General features: G+C 42.6%; 1 protein-coding gene across 5 annotated transcripts in view; it reads right to left on the reverse strand.

The window, feature by feature from the left end:
• Window positions 1-513: 513 nt before the first annotated feature.
• The window catches only part of tle2a (TLE family member 2, transcriptional corepressor a), a 46,465-nt gene continuing 20,779 nt past the window's right edge, over window positions 514-26,199 (reverse strand). For 3 of the 5 annotated variants that reach the window (XM_032526929.1, XM_032526924.1, XM_032526925.1), the window contains exons 3-20: window positions 18,164-18,230; window positions 14,353-14,397; window positions 11,950-12,012; window positions 11,449-11,553; window positions 10,710-10,923; window positions 10,273-10,289; window positions 9,290-9,385; window positions 8,287-8,331; window positions 6,983-7,144; window positions 6,605-6,731; window positions 5,484-5,680; window positions 4,865-4,944; window positions 3,666-3,915; window positions 3,081-3,328; window positions 2,055-2,202; window positions 1,688-1,838; window positions 1,430-1,506; window positions 514-1,138 (exon numbers count right to left, since the gene is read on the reverse strand). In XM_032526929.1, the coding sequence (XP_032382820.1) occupies window positions 1,031-1,138; window positions 1,430-1,506; window positions 1,688-1,838; window positions 2,055-2,202; window positions 3,081-3,328; window positions 3,666-3,915; window positions 4,865-4,944; window positions 5,484-5,680; window positions 6,605-6,731; window positions 6,983-7,144; window positions 8,287-8,331; window positions 9,290-9,385; window positions 10,273-10,289; window positions 10,710-10,923; window positions 11,449-11,553; window positions 11,950-12,012; window positions 14,353-14,397; window positions 18,164-18,166 (2,136 nt within the window). In that variant the 5' untranslated portion in view covers window positions 18,167-18,230 and the 3' untranslated portion in view covers window positions 514-1,030. The remainder of the gene's footprint in view (window positions 1,139-1,429; window positions 1,507-1,687; window positions 1,839-2,054; window positions 2,203-3,080; window positions 3,329-3,665; window positions 3,916-4,864; window positions 4,945-5,483; window positions 5,681-6,604; window positions 6,732-6,982; window positions 7,145-8,286; window positions 8,332-9,289; window positions 9,386-10,272; window positions 10,290-10,709; window positions 10,924-11,448; window positions 11,554-11,949; window positions 12,013-14,352; window positions 14,398-18,163; window positions 18,231-26,199) is intronic. The other 2 variants (XM_032526927.1, XM_032526928.1) reach the window with 2 other exon arrangements.

A 26,199-nucleotide genomic window follows, 5' to 3' on the forward strand; every position in this document is an offset into this window, starting at 1 on the left:
GCAAGGTTCAAGGTTCATGATGCAGTTGTGAAAATACCAGTCTGCCTATATGTGCCCTAACAAATACAATAAAAAAAAAGCATTTAATGTTGAGTGTTAAAGATGACGATGACGAAGCAGAGGCCACATCCCCAAAACGTGGAGAGTACCTGTCATAGCAGTTTAAACTGACTTCAGTTTTCTACTCTCTGGGTTGTGGTTTTCTGTCCCAAGCTGGTTTTACCCAAAAAAACATCTCCACGATAAGTTTGTTTTTGTTCTTTTAAAAAGAAACAAAAAAAAAGAGGAACAAAGACAAACTCTCAGGACACTTAGAGAAAACCGAGCCCTGTTTTGTCATGTGCTGGAGATGATACAATCATGTTGCTGCTGAAACTTAGCCAGGAGAAAAGAAAATAGCTGGAACCTCACAGCACACCACCCTGCCATCTGCCACACATCTGCTGCCCCAAGGAGCAGCCACGTAACTGGACCGGACCAGGCCAAACCGGGCCGAGCTGACCCAGTATGGGACTCTTTTTTTTCTTCCTCTTTTTGTTTTTCTTTTACTCCGCACAGAATATGGACCGTATTTTTCCATTGACAGTTCCCAGCCCTCTCTGAACCCTCCCCGCACTTCGTCTCTGTCTTCTTCCACTCGATGCGGTCCAACTGTTTGCGAAAATTCAAAGGCTAAAAAAATAAGGTTTTTTTTGCTAATTTCTTGTTCACTACAGAGGTTTTATTTTGTTAAAAAAAAAAAGGAACAAAAACGAACAAAAGCAAAAGTTCTTTGGAAGAATCCCACAATTGCGCATCTAATAGACTAACCAGCGTTCTCAGAGCATTAAAAACGTTTTCCAGAGATGTGACTTTGTGCCCCCTTGCTTCTCTTTCTCAATTCTTTCACAAACATAAACAAAACAACAAAGTACGAGATTAGTGTCTCTTGTTTTCCATGCCACCGACGCTCTGTACAGTCATTGGTGCAGGAGGGAGCATTGGCTCCGCCCCCTGATTAATAGTTTTTTCCCCCCCAGCCAATTATTGTTCAGTAGATGACTTCGTAGACTGTGGCCTTCTTGTCCCCGGAGCCGGTGACGATGAACTGGTCGTCAGGGGAGATATCACAGCTGAGAACCGACGAAGACTCCTTAGACTGAACACAGACAGGAAGCAATATTAGCTACAAACAGTCAATAAATCATGGATTTGTACAAATAGTTACACATGCAGTCACATTATTCAAGTCTGATGTATTTGTGTCCAAAAATAACTTCAATATTTATATATTATGAGGATGAAGCGTTAATCACATTTGAAAAATGACAAAACTGGATTGTTTCCAGACCAAATAACAATTTCTTATTTTTTCACCATCTTACAAAGTCATTTTCTAAACAAATTAAGTAAGTAGCATTTGGATAAAGCTCAATGTTTCATGGCCTACCTGGAATATGCTGGATCCATAAGGTGTCCGCCATGCATTGAGGAGGTTATCTTTGCCCGTGCTCACAAACCATTTACCTACAGGACGAAACACACAACCGTCAACAGATAAAGTCTCAGGGGAGGTGAGATATGGAGAGGCCTGAGACGAAGCACGGCCTTTGTCAAGAAAGGGAGAGGTGAAAAGAAAGAAACTGCTTCTGGATAAAAATAATGTTCTGCTGAGTGAGTGAGTGAGTGAGTGAGTGAGTGAACATACCACAGTAGGCGAACTTAAGGGAGAGAACGCAGCTCTCATGGAGGTGCAGCTGGTACTTGTCAGGTTTGGAGACGTGCAGAACTTCCACGTTACTGCTCTCCATTCCCACAGCCAGCCACTCGCCTGTCGGACAGTAGCCCAGAGAGAAGATCTGGAGACAGAGAGGGAAGAAAGGGATCAAAGGAAGGAGAGAAAGAAATGGGATGATGAGAGCGTTATGATTATCAGCAGTCTGACAGCACATGAAGGTCCAGTAGTCTGGACTGCGACAAGTCAGATTTATGTGCACGCACACGCACCCACGCGCACGCACACACACACACACACACACACACACACACACACACACACACACACACACACACACCTGCGAGGTGAAGTCATGCTGCTGGAGCTGGCGTCCCTCTCGGAGGTCCCAGCAGCGGACTGTGTTGTCCAGCCCTCCCGTCCACAGTTTGGTTCCGTCGTTGGAGATGTCGATGCAGCTTGCTCCGTCTGTGTGGCCCTGGAACTGCCTGCAGGGAGGACACACACAATAACATGCATAAGCACACACCTCTGGACCTCACTGGCTACCGAGCCTCCTCAGTGATCTTGGCTCAGTAAATACTACAATCTGTTATTTGCTGAGGTTTGGTTTTCTTTTTTCCTACTACTCGAATACTCTTTATTCTTTAAAAGGACCAAACTGCACTACATAAAACCATTTCCAAAAGCATGCACGACGCTATAACTTTCCAGGTGCCTTCTGACTTCAGGTCATTTAAGTACACTATGAAAATCAAGACATGGCTGTTGAAGCTACTTAACTGTTTGCATGAAAAAGAGGGAATGCATGTCTTCACCACAAAATAGTCCCAGCAGAAGTACAGTATTTAGCATTGACCGGCGCCACATACCATAGAACTTATAGCCCGCCTCTTGATACTTAGATGTGTGTATTGGCTGATAAAGCACTGAATTTGAAGGTGGGTATATCATCTGAGCATTTGCAATACTATCAATTAAAAATAAAGTTGCATGCTATGGTGCTTTAAAGAAAATGGACTGCATCTGATAAAAACGCACCCATGTTAAAAGTCCACCTTCTTTGTACTGGAATTATCCACAGTGCCCATCTGCAATGTTTGCTTTTTCATCACTCTCTACTTTATGATCGACAGTGTAGAATGTGAAAATTCAGACATTACACTATTTCCTCTGTCTCTCTGTGCAGTCGTCTCTGCCTTCTCATTTCCCACTCCATTGCTTCTCTTCCTTTTCCATCACTCTCTTCTCACTTTACTCCTCTCCTCCTTTCTTGTAACTTGACCAGAGTCTGGCCATTTCCCCGTTTCCATGACATTTAATAAAACTAGTTAAAATGGATGCAGGCTCTTTCTTCTCCTCTTACCTGACCAGCGTCTGGTTGTGAAGGTCCCAGACGACAATGTTTCCGTCGCTGCAGCAAGAGAAGCAGACCTTGTTGTCAGGGGAGATGGCCAGAGCGTAGCAGGCGGGTGCAGAAGACGTCAGCTCCGCTTTGATGCGAGGAGTGGGCGTGGCCAAATCCCAGATTGACAGCGTGCTGGCCTCCCCGCCGACGATCAAGGTCCTTCCGTCTGAGAGCAGCTTGCAGGAGCGGATGTAGTTATCCCTGTTCTGATAGGACACGATAAAACGACGCATATAAACATTTATACACAATAATCCATGTTCTAGTACTCTGTAACTGATGACAAGGGGATACAGAGACACAAAGTTAAGCGTGCTGCTACAGCAGTACCACAGCAATAAACAAAGGTGCTGGAGGATTTGGCTTTAGGGCAACAACACAAAGCTAATTCATCAACTAAAGTGTGTTTTTATGTGTGGAGAAACAAGAGCATCACTTTTGGAAGTAAAGCAACATTATTAGACAAAAGATAAACAAAAAAAAATGTAAATACGAGTCTCAAAACATCCGTCTAAGCCTCTCCCTTCCTCCTTGGTGTCTCACCAGACAGTCCAGCTGGGCCATGGGGCTCTTGCTTCCAGGCTGGCTGATGTCCCACACCTTGACGCAGCCCTTGCCTCCGGTGTAGACGTGGCGCGTCGAGGTGCTGATGGTGACGGCACACACCACCTCTCCGTGGTTCAGGGTGTGAATCTGACGGGCGTGGCGAGGGATTCCCGGGCCCAGCAGGGCGTCGGGGGGAAAGGGCACCGGCTGCATCTGGCCGTCTGCGCTCACATGGAACGAGTAGGCGCTGCAGAGAAGAGACAGAGAAGAGATCTGTTGAATAACAGAGATTAAAAAGCTGCAGAAAAAAACCTTTCTGGTGGAACAAGAAGCAGGAGATGAGAGAGGGCAAACATTTTATTGTTTAGTCTTTGTTTCTAAAAGAGGACTTGGTTGAACTGTTCAACAAACAAGAATAACAAGTAAATAACTTTGATGAGCGCCATTTAAGACTGCTAAACAATCACAGAACCTTTTTTGTGTAGACATTTTTCTCCTCAACCAAGCTCATCTACTTTAATATGTGATTTTTGCATTTCCAAGAAGTACTTTTAACAGACTAACACTAAGTGACTAAAACTTGACATTTATTAATGTCTGAGTAACAGCAAAATACTATATTTAACTCCTTGAGTCTATTGAAGCTGCTCTGCAAATATCACTGACGTCACTTCGTCTACATTGGCCATTTTTCTGCGGAAGGAAAACAAATATTCCAGACAAGTCACATTGATAACAAGCTTAAGTGCTTTAAGGGTGAATAATTATTTAAAAAGGTCCTTGATGCATGAACACAGACTTAAAAGTGCAGTTTATTTAAATATTTTCCTCCTGACTTTTCCATTGTCTTCTGGTGTTGTAATTGTAATTTAAATGTAAATGTAAATGTAAATGTGCTGTATTTATATAGCGCTTTTCCAGTCTTAACAACTGCTCAAAGCGCTTTTACATCTACAGGAAACATTCACCATTCACACACATTCATACACTGTGGCCGGGGCTGCCGTACAAGGTGCCACCTGCTCATCAGATATACATTCATACACACTCACACTCCGATGCGCAGCACCGGGGGCAACTCGGGGTTCAATGTCTTGCCCAAGGACACTAAGTATAACTTTAAGTATAACCCCAGTGCAGTTAATGGTGAATAGGTGAAGATTTGAGTGATAACAGGCAAGGAGGAGGAAACTCACGGTTTTCCGGAGGCGGCTGACTGCAGGCTGGCAGGCAGCCCAGGGACCCTCATATGCGGATGTGGAGACTCATAGCCCACCTGGAGAAGAAAGAGATATGTGAGAAAAAAAAAACACTACAAACGATACCCATGTTAAAGGAGAGGAAAGAAAAGGAAAGAAGAGTGTTGACTCATAAAAAAGGTAAGACAGAGACACAGATGAAAGATCAGAATAAAACGATCATATAAAAGTAAAGACAAGTTTCAAGGGCCAAAGTCAAAGATTAGACACGGTAAATGACAATGCAGCTGCTCTCCCTCTAAAACACTCCCTTCACGCGCACACGCACACACACAGACACACACAGACACACACAGACACACAGACACACACACACAGACACACAACAGACACACACACAGACACAGACACACAGACACACAACACACACACACACCACACACACACACACACACACACACACACACACACACACACACACACACACACACACACACACACACACACACACACACACACACACCTCTTTTGCCCTCTGTGATAGGTTTATATGCTGAGGTATTACATATGACAGTGACACTGAAAAGACAAATTATCTGCAGAGTGTCTAGCTCACCACAGGGGACCGTCCGTAGCCTGCGGCAGCTGCCGCCGCTGCTGCTGCAGCAGCTCCGTTCATCTGGGGGGAGACTAAGTGAAGGCCGGCGCCATAACCCGCCGCCCCGACCAGGTCCCCGTTCACCCCTGGAGGCAGGCCGAAAGCCCCTGGAGGGTATGCTCCCTGCACCGCCAGGGGGTTTCTCAGACCCAGAGCTGGAGGAGGGAGAAGGGTGAAAAAGACAACACAGCGTCAATCTACTTTGAATTATTTAAGTGAAAGGATTATTATTATAGGATTATTGACTGAGGCAACAAAATGTCAGTCATTCTGAGACTTTTAACTGTCATTTTTAGCAAAGAACAGAGTCAGTTCAACATTTAGTAAGGTGAGTGCATCTGCAGGGCCTCCCAGTGTATGAGACTGTTGTGACTGACAGGCGGGGAACATGCTGCCGCCTGCCATACAAAAGGTAGGAAAACATCCAAACTGCAGCACTAGACCACTACTGCCCCCTGCTGGCTACAATGCCTTCCTGCAGCAAGACTGTGTGTGTATTGTGTGCTCATATCCTTCCGTCTGAGAATGTAGCCGCATCTACGAGCGTGTATGTTATGTATGCATAATGGAGTGTGTGTGCGGGTGGGGATAACAGGTGATGTGAGGGGGAAAAAAGAGAGAAAGAGATACAGTGGAATTGATGGAAGCTCATTATAAAGCAGCTCACAGTCACAGTCCATCACCTCCCCTAATCTTTTCATTTAAAAAGTGAGGGGCGCTGAATATTTTTGCCCACAGCTGCTTATTAAGTCCAGATGGTTGTGGGTGGTGGGAAGCTGGCTGACACCCATACCAACTACTGCGGCCCGATGCTGATAGAATCACTACACGTAACAAAGCAAGTACAGGCTAAAAACTCATCTCTGCAGAGGCAGATTCATATTTTTAATTGATGCTGTGTGCAGTGAAAGTTTTTGTCCCTGAGAGGAGGGATGGAGACATTTTGGTGTCCTAAGATTTTCCAGTGATAGGCTAGCTTCACAGTTTCACTTCACACCAGCAACTTGCTACCCTTGAACAATTAAGTACAGAAGATATGGTCTTTGGGGAATAACAGAAAGCTCATGGGATGTCCTTACCGAGGGGGTCGACACCAGGCTTGCCAGGGACAGGTCTGAACTGCGGAGGTCCGCTGGGTCCCGGGGGGTTGGACTCTTGAGACATGGGAGTCCCTGGCTTCATACCTGGAGTACTGGACTTCTCCCTCTGGGATAGCAAAAAAAAAAAAGAAAAGTGTTAGAAAATAAAGACGGAAAAGAGAATCTATTTAGAATGAAAAGTGAGCAGAATACAGTGTGTGCTGACAGCACAGAAACAGTTATGACCTATACTGAACTATACCATGTGTATTATACATGAATATCTGCATTCATGTGACAATAATACCCCAAAAAACATTCAAATGTTTGTGCTTTTATGGCTTTGTCTAGTCCATTTAGACAGATGTGTAGGTGTACCTGTGGGGGCTCTTTGCCACGAGACGGGGAGGTTGCGCTGCTGGAGGAGGCCAGGGAGGCGGGGCTGGCCTGCGGGGGGCCGTCCTTACGGGACAGGGGCAGCTTGTCTAGGCCGTTCTCCCTGGACGAGTAAGAGTGCACACTGCGAGGGGACGACGGGTCCTGAATTGAAAACGTATAAAACTTTGTTTCACTGGACAGAAATAAGAAGAAATGGTAATTTATTTATTCATTCTAGTGTTTTAGTGCTGAGGGCCACAGAGAGATCACATGGAAATCTCTCGGCCTCTTTTTCCCCATGACAAAATCAACAAAAATGTTTTGACTTGCTTTAGCAGTCCGAGCAAATCAAATTAACTCTGTGTTTTCCAAAATATGACATTTCTGTTACAATCTGTCTGCAAAATCAAAATAATTGTTAGGTACTAAAAACAATAATTTAGGAATGTACCCACTTGATTTGTCTGCTGAAGCCTCACATTAGCTTTCTTTATACTTTTGCACAGAACACTGTCTATGGAGTTTGTCCTGCATCATTTACATTGGAAACACAGTCATGGCCTTTATGAACATGAGGAATGATTACAGCAAGCAAAATCTGTTTCACTGTTCATATGGACAACTGACTGTTGTTTTAAAACAGACTTGAAAAACTGCAAAGCTATCCTTTAACCACTTGTGCCAACTATAGTTAATGAATCAACTTTTTTATTTTATTTTTTATTTTTTTTTAAATCACTTCCTGGCACCAGAGGAGTTTTCCAAACAAGATCAAACACTGCAATGCTTTCAGGAACTGGTTATGGTCTCAGTTACTGTCATCTCGTGCACAATGGACAATAGTGTATTCATTTGGAAGTCAAAGATAATGATAATAATAAACATTGATTGGTGTTTTTTTTTACTTTTGTTACCATACTTTACCAGAATACTTATTTTTTATGGACCATGAGTCTAAATAATAAAAGGCTATCTATCTATCTACATACATGAGAAAAACATTATTTTTCAACATCTTACAAGCTTGCTATTCACTTTGCACTCATTCATACAAACTATTAAAACCTCAACAGTCATACCTAGAGAATTGTATGTATGACTGGGCATGGATTGCAGTCAAGTGTGTGAATGCATATGTACTTTATGGTTGAGTATGTTGTGAAATAAGGGCAGACAGAGGTGTGGGGGTATTTTCATTTTCATTCAAATGAATAATATGATGGTCTAGCTGGGTGTGTTTACATGATGTATGCAGATGAAAGCGGTGAATTGAGGCCAATAGAGGCCGGCGGCCGCATACTAACCTCATCCACCACCAAATTATCATCACTCTTATCAGCATCGCTGCCCTGTGAGAGAAGAGAGAGGAAGTGAGATTAGATATCTCTGCTCTGCTGTCTGATGTATGTAGATTTCATGTAGAAATATACAACACACAAAGTCATACGCAAACAGAGGTTGCCTGTGTGGAATCAAGCACATTTAAAAAGGTTTTATGAAAAAATTTGTCTCAAAAGCTTTAATTGTTACACTGCAAATAAAAGGGAAATTAAATATCTTATCTTTAACATTTTACTGACTGAGATGGTTGGAAGTAAGGCTGCACAATTAATCGCAATTTTCTCGAAGTTCGCAATATGGAATAGTGCAATATCCAAATCGCACGTAGGTGCAATATTTGTCAAAAGGCAAAATGTGTGTCAAACCATTCTGAATGAAGTATTGTGGTGCTGTAGAGACGTCCAGGTCTACAAATCCTATCCTAAAGACTACAGAAAACATCTTTGATAGGAACAGATCCTTGCAAAATTTGTGATCAATCCCTTCAATATTGTGAATCATATCACAATATCAGTGAAAATAATCGCAATTAGATATTTTCCTCATATTGTGCAACCCTAGTTGGAAGTAGACGCAATGGACAGCGCAAAGGTAATTAATACATTTTCTATGTTTAACTTGGAGAGGTGAAATCCTCTGAGACAATTCTGTTTTTTATTACTGCAGGTCTTCTTGAACAAAAAAATGCTGAACTTGATAATAAAAAAAACTACCCAAGATTAATTTATTGCACAATAAAAAGAATCCCTTACAGAGCTTTATGTATCTGCTTTTCCAAAAAAAAAAAAAAAATACAGTGATGGGAGGCAGGGAGTGTGAATATTTTAATTACGGTCTACAAGGAGAGCAGGTCTCCAAAGTCCGCAGTTCAGACACCACTGGTTGTATCTGGTGAGGACTGGCAGGGTTGGGCAAAACTTTCCTTCAGTTACTGAAACATTTAACAGAGTTATGAAAGTGCCTCACATAGTCGGTCATGAACTCCTTCTCATCAGCTTTCCTCTTCTTGCCGTTGCTGAGGTAGTCTGCTGGGCGACCCTTATCCCCGTTGGACAGAGAGCTCTGCAGAGCGAGACAGAGAGGGGAGAGGAGGGGAGAGGGTGAGAATAGAAAGAGCAAGACAGTAAGACAAAGATCAAAGGTATGCAGGGGGGGCAGAAAGGGGAGAAGAAGGAATGAAAAAAGGAGTGAGGGCAGAGAGGGAGGAAGAGGGTGATAATGAGGTGAGAGGGACTGCATAAATCATGTCAGGCTCATAAGCTGTGGAAATGAATGTGAAAAAATATCAGCCCGCATTGATTGTCCGGCTCACTGTAGGAGTGAGAGGAAGAAAGAGAATGCTTCAAGTTTTCTTTAAGGCCACAGAAAAGACTGTGAAGCGGAGTGTGTTTTGGCACTGATGCAGTTTTTTTTTAAAGCATTATTGTCACATTTTTAGAGTGGTATTGGTATATTGTTGAGATATAAATTGTTGCATACAGGGTTCAGCATCAGTTCACTGCAATCCAAGTGTGTGGAAAAGAAATTTAAGCCAACGAGATGTGGAAAAAGGTGCCAAAATACAAGTGCGTTCCAACTGACCACAGTGAACAACACTTCTAAGAGTATAAAGGTGCACAGAAAACTAAAATCCTAAAAATGTCAGTTTTATTAAGTGCATGCAGTGTGGGTAAAGGCATGTTCTACTTTTTTGCTCATTTCCTTCAACTGCATGTCAAGTGCAATATTAGTGAACTATAAAATAAAGCTTGACAAGAAATTTGAACATATTTTTTTTTAACTTAGTTTAAACATAGTAACATAGTTTTACAGCCTTATAAATAAAAGAAAAAACTTTTTGTGGAGTGGATACCCATGTACAACACTGAATTTGCCTGCACTCTCAAAAACTGCTGAACAAATGTGTGAGTGTACTTGACATAAGTGATTGTGTAGTAATTTGTACTCACTGGTCCTGCTTCACGGTCTGTTCATTCCAGGCAGAAGCACCAAAAAACATCCAGGAAACGAGTCACAGGATAGCAAATGCAGATAAGGAGACACACACAAACAGACACACACAAATGCAACATTAGCCACGATCAGCTCACATCCCTCCACAGCTGATGATTCAGAGGGGAAATATCCCTGAGGAGTGTAATTATCAGCACCACTACTGTGGCCTGCCAAAAATCCAAAGTAAAGCCAATCATCAGGATGATGACAAGCCAAGTTTCACTGTTCACTCTACCACCACCTAAGAGAAACGTTTTCATCTCTAAGAATGCAGTCCAACTCTCGTCCCAGCCATAAACTCATCTAGAGTTTATCATCTACACTTTTTGTTTTGCGGAAGACAAACAAAGAAAAATAAGTAAACGTGTCAATTTAAAAAGTGTTCCTGTACCTCTGTGGTGCTCTGCAGCGGCAGCAGCTGCTGCTGCTGCCTCTAGGTGAGCTCTCTCATCCTTAGCAGCTAGCTGAGCCCCCAGAGCCCCGGACAGGGCCAGCAAGCCGGAGCCTCCACCGAGTGCCAGGCCAGGGTGAGGCAGTCCTGATGGGTGAGGGCCCATTTGCAAACCCTGGGCATGCTGAGAGAGGTGCTGAGCCTGAAGCTGCTGCTGCAGGGAGGAAGAATAGAAGGAGTAACAGAAAGATAGAGGAGACAGAAGAAAGATGGATTTGGGTGACTTACAGGTAATGAAAGAAGTGATTTAACAGAAGTGATCAAGAAGAGGAAGTAAAGCGAGGGAACTAAGTGCTGCGATGTGTACGGGGTGAGAGATGCTAGTGGCTCTTTAGGAGGGGAGGCTCTGCATATCAGCGTGATGGGAAATAAAATGACAATACCTTCAACTGAAATATTATTTAAAGCCTGTTTTAATTCTCAATGCATCCTATTTGCATTTAAAATCAAACGGTACATTTGATTGGACCCGTCATTTAATTGTTGATATTGTTCAGATAGCTGGTAAGGCCACTTGACTGAAAAATATAGAAAATAAATCTTAAAACCAATTTTTGGTATTTCAAAATAGTCATCCATCTTTATGAAATCAATCTGTATATTTTGGAGTGGGTAAATGGATGTTTGCCTCAATAAAAGGAAAAGAAGGAAACTTAAATAAATTGGTTAAGGTACACACGCTATAAGGCAGAGGGGGGAGCCCACGTACCCCTATCGAAGCATTTAGCTCCCCCATGGTCACCTGTTTGGCGCGCTCCATGGCCTGGACCACCTGTTGTTGGTGCTGTGGAACAAACCAAGATGTCAGTGAGGGCAGGTGGATTCAGATCTAAATATTCTTACTTAAAATTCAAACCAATTTTAATCTGTAAACAATCAATATTAATGAGGGGTAATGTTTCTTAATTAGGGTAAAAGTACTCAGAGTCTCACAAATAGCATATTTGAAGGAGGAATGCGCTTTGTAGTTCTGTCCATCTGCAGCTCTGTGTGTGTGTGCGGTGTGTGTGTGTGTGTGTGTGTGTGTGTGTGTGTGTGTGTGTGTGTGTGTGTGTGGTGTGTGTGTGTGTGTGTGTGTGTGTGATACTCATTGTGTGTATGCATGTGCACGCCTTCTGTGTGGGCTACTGTCATACTGGAGAGAGAGATGGCTGAATGCAGTACAGTGTGTGTGCCCCACCTCCTGTGACAGGAATGGGATGAGCTGAGCACAGATCACGTTCAACCGCTTGGCAATCTCCGTCTGATAGGAGAGAAAAAAAAAAGATACTGTTGGTATGATGAATAAACACGCTCAAACATTCTCAAAGCCAAGATTAAACTTCAACAAAAAGAACACACACACACACACACACACACACACACACACACACACACGCACACACACACGTCTGCTTCTCCCAGGGCCAGAGTGGTAAATATTTCAGCTGCTTACATTTGGTCCATGCAAATGGAAACTCTGCCAGGGAGTTTGGCTGAAATATTCATGGACAGCATCTGCTGCGGCCTCAGCAAGCCCACACAGTGAGTGTGTGTGTGTGTGTGTGTGTGTGTGTGTGTGTGTGTGTGTGTGTGTGTGTGTGTGTGTAGGAGAAAAGATGCAATATTCACCATGTTTCCTCAGTGTGTGTGTGTGCGCGCATGTGTTTCTTATGTGTCCTTGCATGTCTGTGTGTGTGTGTCTGCATTTTGCATGCTTTAGTGTGTGTGTGTGTGTTTCCTGCTGGGGGTCAGTGATTCTTGCTGTGGGTGTGTGTCTGTCTCGATCTGCTCTACTACACAGCCAACAGCATGCCCTCCCTCCCTCCCTCCTCATCTCTCTTTCCATCCCTCTCTCCTCCTTTCCATCTTTCTTTTTATCACACTCCTTTTATCCATTTCTCCTTTCCCAGTATTAGTGCAGTAATCACTGCTACAGCAATGTCATGCAATGACCAACACACACGTTTAGTGGCAGGACCAACGAGGCTGTTAAGGCCAGTAATGATATGCATGCAGAGATCATGACAACATCATTATGACCACGGGGTGTTTTTCTTGTTGACAGCTAGACTGTGCTGTATGTGTGTATGCTAGCATATGTACACACACACACACACACACACACACAACACACACACACACACACAAAACACACACACACACACACACAACACACACACACACCACAAAACACACACACACACCACACACACACACACACACACACACACACACACACACACACACATTTATTGATGCTGGATTGAACTTCCACCCCTCTTTTCTCCCTCTCTCATGCTCTCTCTCTCTCATTCCTCTTGCTTGCCCACATCTCTCCCTCCCTCCACTCTCTATTTTTCAGCCAGGCAGCATGCTCCCCCTCTCCTCCCCTCCCCCATTCCCTACATCCTCTGAATCCATCACCCCCCACCCCAAGGGAGACAATGATTTCTTGTTAGAGAACTCCAACTACTAAATGACATCTTCAGGAGAGAGAGAGGGAAGAAGAGAAAGAGAGAGAGGCTGTGGGGGGAGAGAACATGAGAAAACGAGAGAAAGAGGGTAAAAAGGGGAGGACAAAATGGGAGAGGGGAAATGAAAAGAAGAGGCGGAGGAAGGAGAGGAGGTAGAGGAGGAGGAAAAGGGCAAATTGGTTTGAGGAAATGACAGCCAATGAACGAAGGAAGTGGGAGGGAGGAGAAATAGACAGAAAGAAGAAACAGAAGGAAGGCAGGGGGAGTATTGGAGGGGTGGGTTGAGGGGATGGAGATGCAGCACGACAAAAGCGAAGCAATTTAGATGGTGAAATGAACGGAGAGAGAGAGAGAGAGAGAGGAGAGAGAGAGGAGAGAGAGAGAGAGAGAGAGAGAGAGAGGAGAGAGAGAGAGAGGAGAGAGAAGGAAAGAGTAGACGGCAAGAGGCAGTGACCTGATTTAAAGTGAAATTCAGCATGGACTATATGTCTGTGAGGAGGTGGAGGGAGGATGTGCAAAGGAGCAAAAAAAAGAGAAAGAGAAATCAATGGGAAGGAAGAGAGACAGGGATGGTGAGGAAATGGAGAATAAGAGAGAGGAGCATTTAAAAAGACAAAGTAAGTAAGCAATTGCAATTTGGGAATGGAGAAAAGAAGGATAGAAGACGGAGAAGCAGGGCAGGAGTGGGGAGACAGGGATGGATGGATGATGTATGGGGCACAGAGGTAGTAACAGACAGGGATTTATGACGGGTGAGAGGGGAGGCTGTTCTGGAGGCTCGGGGAAGGGCAGAGTATTCTCATCTGTCTGCGGTAGAGAAATGAATTCTGTTTGTGGATCCTATTAACGTCTCCACAGCATAACGGCGCTATATAGGTCCATCAGAGAAAGGATTGACATTACAGTGGTAGAGAGACATCGAGAAAAACACAGAGAGAGAGTAAGAGACACAGACTTTTCTGAAAAATATTAGTTACTTTGCGTAGAGCTGATTGGGGGCAAAAAAGGAGGCAGTGATAATAATCCAAGAGAATAATGCAAAGCTTTAGAAGTATGAGGCCGGAGAGATAAGAGAGAGGGGATGAGACACAGAGAGGGAGAATGAGAGAGACACTGCGCTCACTCACCTGTTTGTGCATTTCAATGTTAAGGCCGTAGGACATCTCGTAATACTGAAAGACAGAAGAACATCAGTTAATATACATGATTGCACATAAAGAATATGTCGAGTTGACTGACATGCACACAAAATTACGTGTGAAGTACATCAAGGAGTTTTTATTATTTATATTACTATTATTATTATTATAAAATAAATATTGCCCATGTGGATATAGGAATATGGCTGTCATTTTGAAACACTGAATGACGAATGCAGGCTTTTGGAATAAAAACCAAGCACAGCAATGAATTATTAATCCAAACTCAATACATACTGAATAATACACAAATTATGACAAATGTGGTCTTCTTTTTCAAATAGGAATCTTAAAGTTACATCACTACACCCAAAAACATGTTACATTTACTGCACAACAGTAACAACTGAATTATTTGTATCCCAGCAGCTAAAACTGATGCATTTAGGACTATTTCGTTTTAGTTTATCTGCAAGATGAAATGTAGAAGTGATACAAATGATAACAAATATATTCTATATTTTTCTTATTAGAAAATATTTCTACAAAAAGCCTCAAACCAACAATGAATTAATCCTGCACATACACAGACATGTAGGCAAAAGTACTGGTTTACCAAAGATTAGAAAGATATTAATTAGCAGCTGAAAATAATCCCCAACAGATACACTATTTAATTATTTCTAAATACTACAATGCCCTGCTGTTTTAGGAAATGACAGCCTTTTACAAAAAAAATAAAAATAAAATAAAAATGGTACTACATGTTTTTAAAACACTAACGTCCTCAGAGTACCATCAGGAAAGGGAAGTCAGAAAGCATTTTTAAGACTAAAATATTGTTGGTTTTGATCTTTTTACAGGATTTGTTAAAAGACTAAAAATCAACTGAAAAATGCCAGGCTTTTTCCTTAAGATAAAAATAACCATCTTGTTAAAAAAAGAAAAAGAAAATTCTTTGGAGATAAAAAAAACGAGGACTAGTTAAGCAGCTCAAAACATCTAATGTCTGCCTTAACTTATGCGTTGTGTTATATCTGCATAAATTGCTAATTCAGTGGTTTTTACACAAATACATTCAACAGTGGGAGCCCAGAACCACTTACAAATTATTTTCTTGCTCCTAGCTTCAGACGATGCCAGCCCTCGCTTCTGCACTCTGAAGCGCACATATGTCCCTAAAAGCACATTGCCACCAATTTCACCTCAACTCTGTTGAAAGTCAATGGCACTTAAATGACCCGGAGGAGCGGTTTGGAATCCAGAAACCTGAAGCGAGGCAGGGAAATTGTCGCCAGGCAGAAGAAGGTGACAGACTATTGCAATAATCATGTCTAATGTGAGCTATTTGACCCTGTCTTTTACCCGAAAGTACAAGGAGCTGTATGGAACACAGGAGGAGATGAATGCCACAGAGACGGTCTCTCTCACTCTCTACCTTCAGAGATGGACGAAAAGAAGAACATTTTAAAGTCAGATGCCTCAAAAAGTGACAGGCTGACATTTGCTTTTCAGCGTGGCTGGTTGTGGAGAGAGGAGATTGGCAGCTAGGCAGCCAGAACAGGCTGGCAGGAAGGGAGAAGAGATGGCAGGGGTCCTCTCTCTCCAGACATCTTTCCTGGCAGTTATCACATGCATGTGTGTCGCAGGTGTGTGTGTGTTTGTAGCACAAGCCTGCAACTGTGTAGGGGTGTGTATCCATGTGCTTTGTGTGCATGTTTCCTTGCGAGGGTGTGTGTGCGTGCACTCCTTTTTCTGTGTGCCACCATAAAAGATGCCTTTCCTGGCAGCTGCCGGCTCCGCTTGGCAGTCGGTGTGCCAAGTTTCGCCTGTTGCTTAGCAACATCCAAACTCATCCAAACCTAAATCATCAGCCAGAAAAGGAGCCCTGGCCTGTGCCTGATGCCAACTACCCCCCTTACCCTCCACTAAAACTTCAATCCCCCCCACAAGTCTACGCTTTGTGCCAAGATTGCCACATAGCTCTTTTTTGGCGTAGCGGGGATTTGGGCAGCCTACACTCAGTCAGCTGAGGTTGTGTGTGGCTCTGATCACAGGTAAAAGGCTGGAGGGTTTGCAGATGTGAAAAACAAGAAAGACAAAGTTTTAGCCTTTCCTTTATCCAGAATTCAAACCATGGTCACATGCTCAGTTCTAAAACTTCCTCTGCCCATGATAAGATGCAAAAGCTTCAAATTTTAGAGAAATATCTACAATAAGTGGGGAAATTGAGCAGCAGTGTTGGAGAAGCAGTGTGGGAGGCAATGACTGACAACAAGTGACACAGCCGTAAAACAACTAAGTCTGCATAGCTCAGTGGGTAGAGTATAGGGTGGGGCTGCAACGACAATTACAAATCAATTACTCAATTATTCTCTTCATTAACCGATTAATCATTTCATCTTTAGAAAAACCAAACACAATTTCCCAGAGACACACTCAAATGACTTAAGCTCAAAAGGTTATTAACTTTAATAAAACCGGCTTATTCACATTCAAGGATTTGAAACAAGTACACTTTGGGACTTCTACTAGGGATCAACAACTCCACAGGTTTGTCAGGATCCTGCCTTTGTGCCACTCTTGTGGCCATTTAGTGTATTGTGTTGTGTTTAGTGCGTTTTCCATGTGCTCTGTGGTTACCTGTCTGTTATGTGTCTTTGTCTCCACCCATACCCTTATATGGTCTGCACTTCCTGTCTTATTAGTTTCCCTCTGTTCTGCTCCCACTTGTTCCCTATTGTGTAATTAGATTCCCTCCGTTTGTGCTATCACCTGTTCCTCATTACTGTCTTGTCCAATCCTCTATCTTTCTGTTGATTGGTCTGTGTATTTCTACAGTCCTCTGTTCCTTTGTCTCTTGTCGGTTCGTCTCTCTGTTCGTTCCTGTGAGAGTCCTGTTTGTTCGTAGTTGAGAGTTTCTAAGTCGTAGAATAGAAATAAAGCGTGTTTGTTCTGCACATTTGCCTGAAAGAGTCTTGCATTTGGGTCCTCTTGTTGAAATTGTGACAAGGGTACCTATAACCTGTGGATCCCAAGACTCCGGAACAGTCTTTGTGTTGAAATTTGCCTTTCAACCTCACAGATTTCTTTTAAATTATTACTGAAAACTCATTCTCTCTCTCTCTCTCTCTCTCTCATATAACAGATACTAAACTATACCTTTAGGAACCTCTTTTGCTTAATGTTCTATTTTGAGAGAGGTATGGTATGCTCCTTCAGACACAATTGTTACGGAGACAAAATTGAGGTAAATTTACTTTTTACCACATCTGTGCTGAAAACTGTAACGGATACGTTACGATGTTTAAAATATGTCACCATTAGTACTGAGGATACCCAAGATGATGCCAAAATTATACATTTTGTGTGTGTGTGATCAAAGAATAAATAAGCTTATGAATCAGACCAGGAATTAGATGCCAGCTTTGCACTTAGGAGTTGATCATTTGACTGTACATAAAGATGGCTGTTAAAAAGATTAAGAGGTTCTATACACAGCTGTAGACAGATGTGGACACACATCAGTAGTATACAAAAAGAAACACTTGCAAGCACAATCTTGTGCTTCTGCAGTCCTATAGTGTGTGTGTGTGTGTGTGTGTGTGTGTGTGTGTGTGTGTGTGTGTGTGTGGTGTGTGTGTGTGTTGGGGGGGTTGGGGTTGGTGGGTGTTTGGCAGCTGTTAGCAGATGAAAGGGGTTCAACGGACTTGGCACTGCACTTGTTGTGGAGAGACACGGCCTGTGTGTGTGTGTGTGTGTATATTTGTGTGTGTGTGTGTGTGTGTGTGTGTCTCACCATAACGTAGTGCCTCTGGATCTCTGTCTTCTCTGTAGCCAGTTTCTCACATTCCAGTTTCAAACTGCAAAAAGAGAGAAGAGTAACACAGTAAATATGTTGAGTATTGATTTGTATGATATCCCAAGTAAAAATACACAATGCAGTTAGCAACATGACAACAAATTACTCCATGCTACATCACTTTCTCCGTCACCTATCTCTCCTCTTCTTTCTTACACTCAGTGGGGGAGGAGGGAGCAGGGCGACTGGGATGCTGACAGCCCATTATCACCTCAGAGCAGAGCAGAAATAGACAAAGTCACGCTTGGAGCCTGAGGCACAGCCAAGGTGCCTCTCTCTCTCCCTCCCTCTCTCTCTGGACAATCCTCAATCTATCCATGTGCTCTCCACTCATCCTCATTTTGTAGCTTCCCCAATTACCAGCCAGTCCACCAGTCTCTCAGAACGCTCCCCCTTCATTCACCTTCGACAGCCCACTCTGCCAAGTTTCACCGAAGTCGAAGCCTCTGATTTAAATGGGTCAAAAGTGCCAGTTCTGCCCGGATGTGTAATAAATCTGCCTTTTTCTGTTTTAACAATCACCTCTCTTCTTCTGTTCAGGACAAGACCTGTGCCTGTTGCTCAGTTTGTGAGCATGTCAGGCTACTACAGCAAGGTCTGGAAGATTTAACACACACACACTCACACACACCTCTGAAGCGATAGCAGCCAAACACCTCTCTCATGTGTCCCATATTTCTGTCCTCTGTGTCTGCCTGTCTCTCATCGCACCCAAACCAGTCCCTGTTGTCCTCTTAAACAGGATAATGGCCAATGGACACACACAGGAAAACTGGAATGTGAGAAACCGGCTACAGAGAAGACAGAGATCCAGAGGCACTATGTTAAGGTCACCACACACACACACACACACACACACACACACACACACACACACACACACACACACCACACACACACACACACACACACACACACACACACACACACACACACACAACACACACACACACACACACACACACACACCTCCCTTGTTACCTCTGTAACTCTCTACATTTCTCTCACCCCATCTCCTCCAACTCCACCTCCATCCTCAGAGAGGTAGTATATTTTGGGCCTTCGGCAGTTTATACTGACTGTTTGCGGGCAGCAGATAGATTGATGGAGGGGGTTGTGGTGAGGTAGGACGTTGGAGGTGGGTGGAGAGAGTTGGGGGGGGGGGGGGTCATTTGGCAGAGGAAAATTAGAATATGATTAATACCGCAACATTAGCCCCAGCCGCAACAGGTAATAACAGCCTCATCCGCTCCCCTTCTCCAGCGTGGCGTGCGCACACACATAATTGACTCATTTATCATTGCCAGTCAGTTGAGGAGAAGAGGGACGCGGGAGAGAAGCATGGTTAGAAGTGGGAGAGGGCGGTGGAGGTAGTGGGCGAGGGGGTAGTGAGGATTAACCCCCCCCCTATAGATTTTATTACAGTGGAATTGCCTCTCACTAATGCAACTGTGTGCATGCCTGCCAGTGTGTTCATCACAACGACAAATGCGCACACACACACACACACACACCACACACACACACACACACACACACACACACATGAAATTCCTGTTACCAATGTGAGGCTGTGATTAGGACTGTAACTTAAGATTGTTTTCATTAGCAATGAATCACTTGATTATTGCTTAATTTATCACTTACTCCTTTAGTCTAGAAAATGTAAAAACAATTCTAGAGCCCATGATGACGTCTTTTTCTGTCTGACCAACCATCAAAAAACCCAAGGATTCAGTTTATTTAAAGTAGAGAAAAACATTAAATCCTCACATTTTAAGAAGCTGAAACTGGAGATGTTGTTTGTTAAATGACTTCAACAATTGTCCCCTGCCAATCCGGCCATGAACGTTTGTTACATGTTTCTCTTTTCTCTCTTTGTCCTCATTCCTCTCAACGACTTAACAAAGCCATAAAATGCCCAAAATTGTATTTTCTGTAGATCACTGATCAATTTATCAACCAATCATTCTAGCTCTACAAATAATGTTTAATGACAAATTATGGTTCATGGATGCATGCTTTCTTATACTACAGAATTCCCAGGGGGTCAGGACATTTGCGTAGTTTAAGGTGTTTGAAAATGACTTTGTGGTCTGAATGCCACATCAGATTGTGTTCAGCGAAAACAACTGAAGAAAGTCAGGGGGAAGAAATAACTTCTCTATACCCGTAAAATCAGTCCTCAGGTTTTTGGCAAGGCGCTCTAGAAGAAGCACAATAGCACTACAAGGTTGCGCGCACACACACACACACACACACACACACACACACACACACACACACACACACACACACACACACACACACACACACACACACACACACACACACACACACACACACACACACACACACACACACACACACACACACACACACACACACACACACACAGCAGTCAGGCAGTTATTGTGCTTACAGGAAAGACCCCAAGGTTGGATTGTACTCAGAAAGAAATAACCATTCCTCACAAAATGGACTTCAAGGAATGGAATTACTGTGTGTGTGTGTGTGGTGTGTCATTATGTGACTGGTAGAGCATAAAAGAGGGGAAGAAAATGAGGGAGGGATAGGAGAGCGGTGAGCAGGAAGTGGGTATTTCATGTCGAAATGATTGCCTGTAATAATTAGTCCTTGGCTCAGCACCATTTACTGAGAGGGGGGGAAAGAAGGTTTGGAGGATGGAGAGAAAGACAGCAACACAGAAAAAACAAGACGGTGAGAGAGAGAGAGAGAGAGAGAGAGGAGAGAGAGAGAGGAGAGAGAGAGAGAGAGAGAGAGAGAGAGAGAGAGAGAGAGAGAGAGAGAGAGAAAAGGAGATTGTGTGTGTGTGTGTTTGGTGCGTCCAATCTTTCACTGGCGGTGACAGGAGATTAGATGATCAGCCGAATGCGCTACAAATCTGCAGCCTGCCAGCCTTCAGACAGCTCTGTCAGAGCTGCACTGCTAACTGAGCACACGTACACACACACACATACTCACACTGAAACACACCAACATACCACTTGGAGCATGGAAGCATTTAGGTGTGTGTATGTGTGCTTGTACACACTAAACCAATCTACTTAGAGCATATACTGCAGGCATGTAGGCACACAGAAACATAAACACACACTTGAGCACACACAATGTGTACACCCACCCACACACACACAAACCTGCTGAACAAACACAGGCATGAACCACACACACACCACACAACACACCACACACACACACACACAAACCACACCACACACACACACACACACACACACACACAACACACACACACAACACACACCACACACACACACCACTAATAAGCTACAGACTGAGCACAAAACGCACTTTGCAGAAATGTGCCGAGTGCCTTTTTTTAGTCTCCATGTTTGAAACAGGCTACTGGGTATTGTAAAAATACCAACTCCTTCCTTTTGAGTGTTCGTTTTTGTTAATACTTTTATTTTCACTATTCCCTCATTGATTATTTAACCTGAGGAACAAAGACATTTTAAATTTGTCTTTTATATAAAACACTTGTCCTTTTTTGGTTTGGTTGTTAAAACTGTGTTCACACACATATAATTCAAAAGACCATTGATTTTTTTTTTGGCAAAAAGGCATTAGTGTGAGCAGGACTACAGAAACTGAAATATTCAATGAGTTGGTGCCAGCTGATAAAATAATGATATACTTTTTTTAAATGAAAATCAGCTGTATAATTTTTCTGTAAACCATAGAAGTACAATGTTTTTCCCACAAGCGTTGGGCAAGCGGCACCCCAAACAAGTTAAAGAAAAACAAATTAAAACTTCTCTTTCCACCAGCTAACTGTGTGCCTGGTCTAAACAAATACACACCACAGAGCAGAGGGGGCTCAGGGGTGCAGCTCTAAAACTCAACACTTTTTGAGAAGTGTTGAGTTTGAGAAGCAACTGGAAGAGTGTGTATCTATGACTGCAGTGAGACAAGTACTTAAATCTGGTATTATGTGATTAGTCAGATTCTCAGTTACTTTATTTTATTGTATATATTTTCTTATTCAAAATCATGATTTTAGTAACTTTGTACTGTTCTCTTAAAACAAGTCCTGTGCTTAGAAACTAACACTGATGACATTTGTTATTGTTCAAATTAAAGGGTTTTGCAGGAAAAAGGCAAGTAAAGGACAGTATCTAATACAACACTAGTAAAAACTCATGCATCTGAGGCTAAAACTAATAATTATTATCATTATCAATTAATCTGTTGTCTATTTGCTTGATTGATCTCTTAATAATATGGACTGTGAAATGACATGAAATAGTGCAAATGTCCATCAAAAAGTTCCTAAAGCCTGAGGTGAAATGTTATTTTGTCAACAGCTCAAATCGCAATTTTAAATGTCAAAACAGAGAAAAGCAGAAATTTGTGACATTGAAAAAAAATCGAAATTTTTGTCTTCATTCAGTTTCAAATGAATTAAAATGACCAATTGTGTCAGTGCTACATTTCACAGCAAAAGCATACATCCTGATTACATTGTTATCATTTTCAATGCAAAAACCTTTCCAGGCAAATTACTCAGCACTAACCATTCTGATCCTTAATAATCCTGACATGCTGCTACCAAGTCTGGTTCCACCATCAATTCAGAACATAAACTTGTTCTGCAGTCTGGAGTCCATCTTTGTTTTGGCAAACAAGCATCATAGCTGGCACAAATGCCATACAAATACAGAGCAACCAGCCAGTAAAGAGAACACACGCACGCACGCACGCACGCACGCACGCACGCCATGTAGTAGCTGCACAGGTGTCGTGCCTTTACAGTGTCAGGACTTAGCCCGCCAGCCTCCAGGTATATGACTGTTCCCTTTACATCACATTAATTATTGATCAACCTTTCCTCTCTGCTTCACTGGAAAAACATTCAGCTTCTCTCCCAGTCTCTACTAAAACACACCCAACCACCGGGGACCCACCTAACTCGCCCGTGTATGCTCCAACGTCTCTCAAGGTTGTGTACAAGAACGAGCGCGCGCGCACACACACACACCACACACACACACACACACACACACACACACACACACACACACACACACACACACACACACACACACACACACACACACACACCACACACACACAACACACACACACACACACGGTATCTTGTCACACAATAGCAGGCCAACCGTACCCATCTCTGCTGCCAGACTCACTGTAACAGCGGCTTTTTAATAAGTGTTTGACACGCACACAGAATTAAAACAGGGAGAGGTTGTGGCATACAAACAAGCACACCAATAAAATGCACACGTAACTATAACCAACCCACAAACCCTCAGCCCTCCAGAAAGCAAATATCATTTCATCATTTGGGAAGTGACAGACAGGCAGTTACACAGAGGAATCCTGACTATTTATCTAATTATATCTGTATACACGCACACACCACACACACACACACACGCACACACACACACACACACACACACACACACACACACACACACACACACACACACCACACACACACCACACACACACACACACACACACAACTCAGCTCTGGTGAACAGGCATTTCTATTAGGAGTGGAAATTTAATGTGCTCATATTATGCTCATTTTCATGTTCATAATTGTATTTAGAGGTTATATCAGAATGGGTTTACATTGTTTCATTTTCAAAAAACACCATATTTATGTTGTACTACACATTGCTGCAGCTCCTCTTTTCATCCTGTGTGTTGAGCTCTCTGTTTAAGTTACAGAGTGAGGCATCTCACTTCTATTCCATCTGTGTTGGGAGTCACACATGCGCACTACAAGCTAGTCAGACTTACCGATGAAATAAAAAACTAATTTTAATCAATCCATTATCAAAATAATGGCCAATTAGTTATCTGCCGATGACTAATCAATTAGGTAAACTTATCCGTTCAGCTTTGCTATTATTATTATTTTCATTAGATACACCTATAATGCAAAGTCACAATTTCTTAAAAAAGGTGTAAATTGTTTGTTTTATCCAACCAACAGCACCAAAGGCAAAGACATTCAATATAAAACAGTGTGTGTGGCAGTGTTGGCAGCAAGTGCAGAACACACACACACACACACACACACACACACACCACACACACACACACACACACACACACACACACACACACCACACACACACACACACACACACACACACACAACACACACACACACACACACACACACACACACACAAATAAATAAATCCCTTCCCTCCGTCTCTTTCCTGCCTTCTAATCCAACTATCAGAATCCAGCCACCTTCGCTGCAGACAAAATACACAACTAAGCCCTGCTATTTCTAGAGAACATTTGTTTGTGTGAGGAGACAATTGGTGAGGCCCGTACATGTGTAAGTATGTGTTAAGCACATGCATCAGATTGGGAGTCAGTGTGAAAGGGTCAGTGTGTTTGTGTTTGGCTCGGTTTGAGGTCCAAAAGACTAAGTAAGGTCATCGCTAAACCAACTGACCGCTATCTGTCTGGACCTCTTCAAAACTGACTTTTTTTAGGTCACGTCTGGAAAGCAAACCGTCCATCTGCTTCTGAGAGTTACGCAATTATGGAAAAATATCATGTGGGTTTATTGTGCCGTTTGCAATTTTAAAGGGTAACTCCTGTTTTTACAACATAATGGTGTTGTTTTATATCTCAGAGTAGCATATGGCTCAAGCAAAGTTGACATGCATGACTGGGCTCCTTGGTGATTGCCATACACACAAAAAGTAAAAGCAAGGTAAAGTAATACAATTTTTGCCATCCATATTTCAGCTGCAAGCATTTGAAATGCATTTAAAATTTCATCAGCATAGGACTGGGCAATAAAATCAATCATAATATTTGTCCATTATTAGCCTATAAACTGAGTTGCCCCATTATTAGGTACACCTCGCTCATATTTAGTTTAAACAACACCTCTCTAAAACTCCAGACAACATATAACTTTCATGAATGTAGGATCTATTGCAGGACTGTGTTAGGGCAATTCTTTTGGCAAGGTGTACCTAATAAACTGTCAACTGAGTGTATGGTTAATAGATTTAAAGTCACATAACATAATCAACGTCCACTGTTTTGCTTTACATCAGACAAAACCCTTTAAAAATGTAGAAAAAATAAAACTGTAAAATAAGAAATGTATTATTTTTTATTTGACTTTGCTTTCTATGAGGCAAAGTTGTTATTTGTGATTTTGTAAATGTGTAGATTTTATAAACCAAATTCACTTGACTTAATGTGGAATAATTCATTTGGACTGCAAAGGTTTGTAATATGATAACACGGATCATATCATCACAATACCACTGATAGTCCTATTGCAGCAACAGTTTTCAATGGCAGATGTTCGTTCAAAATCAAAAGGAGGCTGTATTGTTGTTGAGTCTCTGAAACAACACTTTCAGTGCCGTTTGTATGGCAATTATCAGCAAGCATAACCAGTCATTCCAATTAACAGGTCCATCCCTACCTCCCAGATTTAACAGTCTTCCGACAGATATGTAAAGAGTCGTCTGACAACACAATCTGTTAGATAAACTGTTGCCACTGTAATGAGCTATGGTTACTACAGTAGGTTACAGTGTATTCATATGCGGTGTTTTATGCTCAGTCAGTGCATTTACATGCACAGCAGTAATTAGGGTATGGTTTTACCTTGGTTAGTTGAATAACCGGGTTATGCCAGTTCTCCCTGTATACATAAGTGGAGAGCCACATTTTTTTTTTCTGCTATGGCCACGCCAAGACCCGCCCTTCAATAGCGGGCCAATTGGTTGGGGTTAGGTTTTGACCTAGAGAAGTTAAGGTTAGGATAGCCAATTGAACAGGGGTGGGACCTTTACAAATCGGGTTGCGTTACCTTGCATAAGCATGGACGCCTGGCCAATAGTAGTGTGTGAATGCTATTGAAGGGCAGGTATTGGCATGGTTGTAGTAGCAAAAAAATATCGCAAGCG

Source organism: Etheostoma spectabile, chromosome 9, assembly GCF_008692095.1.
Source record: "Etheostoma spectabile isolate EspeVRDwgs_2016 chromosome 9, UIUC_Espe_1.0, whole genome shotgun sequence".
NCBI classification, from domain to species: Eukaryota; Metazoa; Chordata; class Actinopteri; order Perciformes; family Percidae; genus Etheostoma; species Etheostoma spectabile.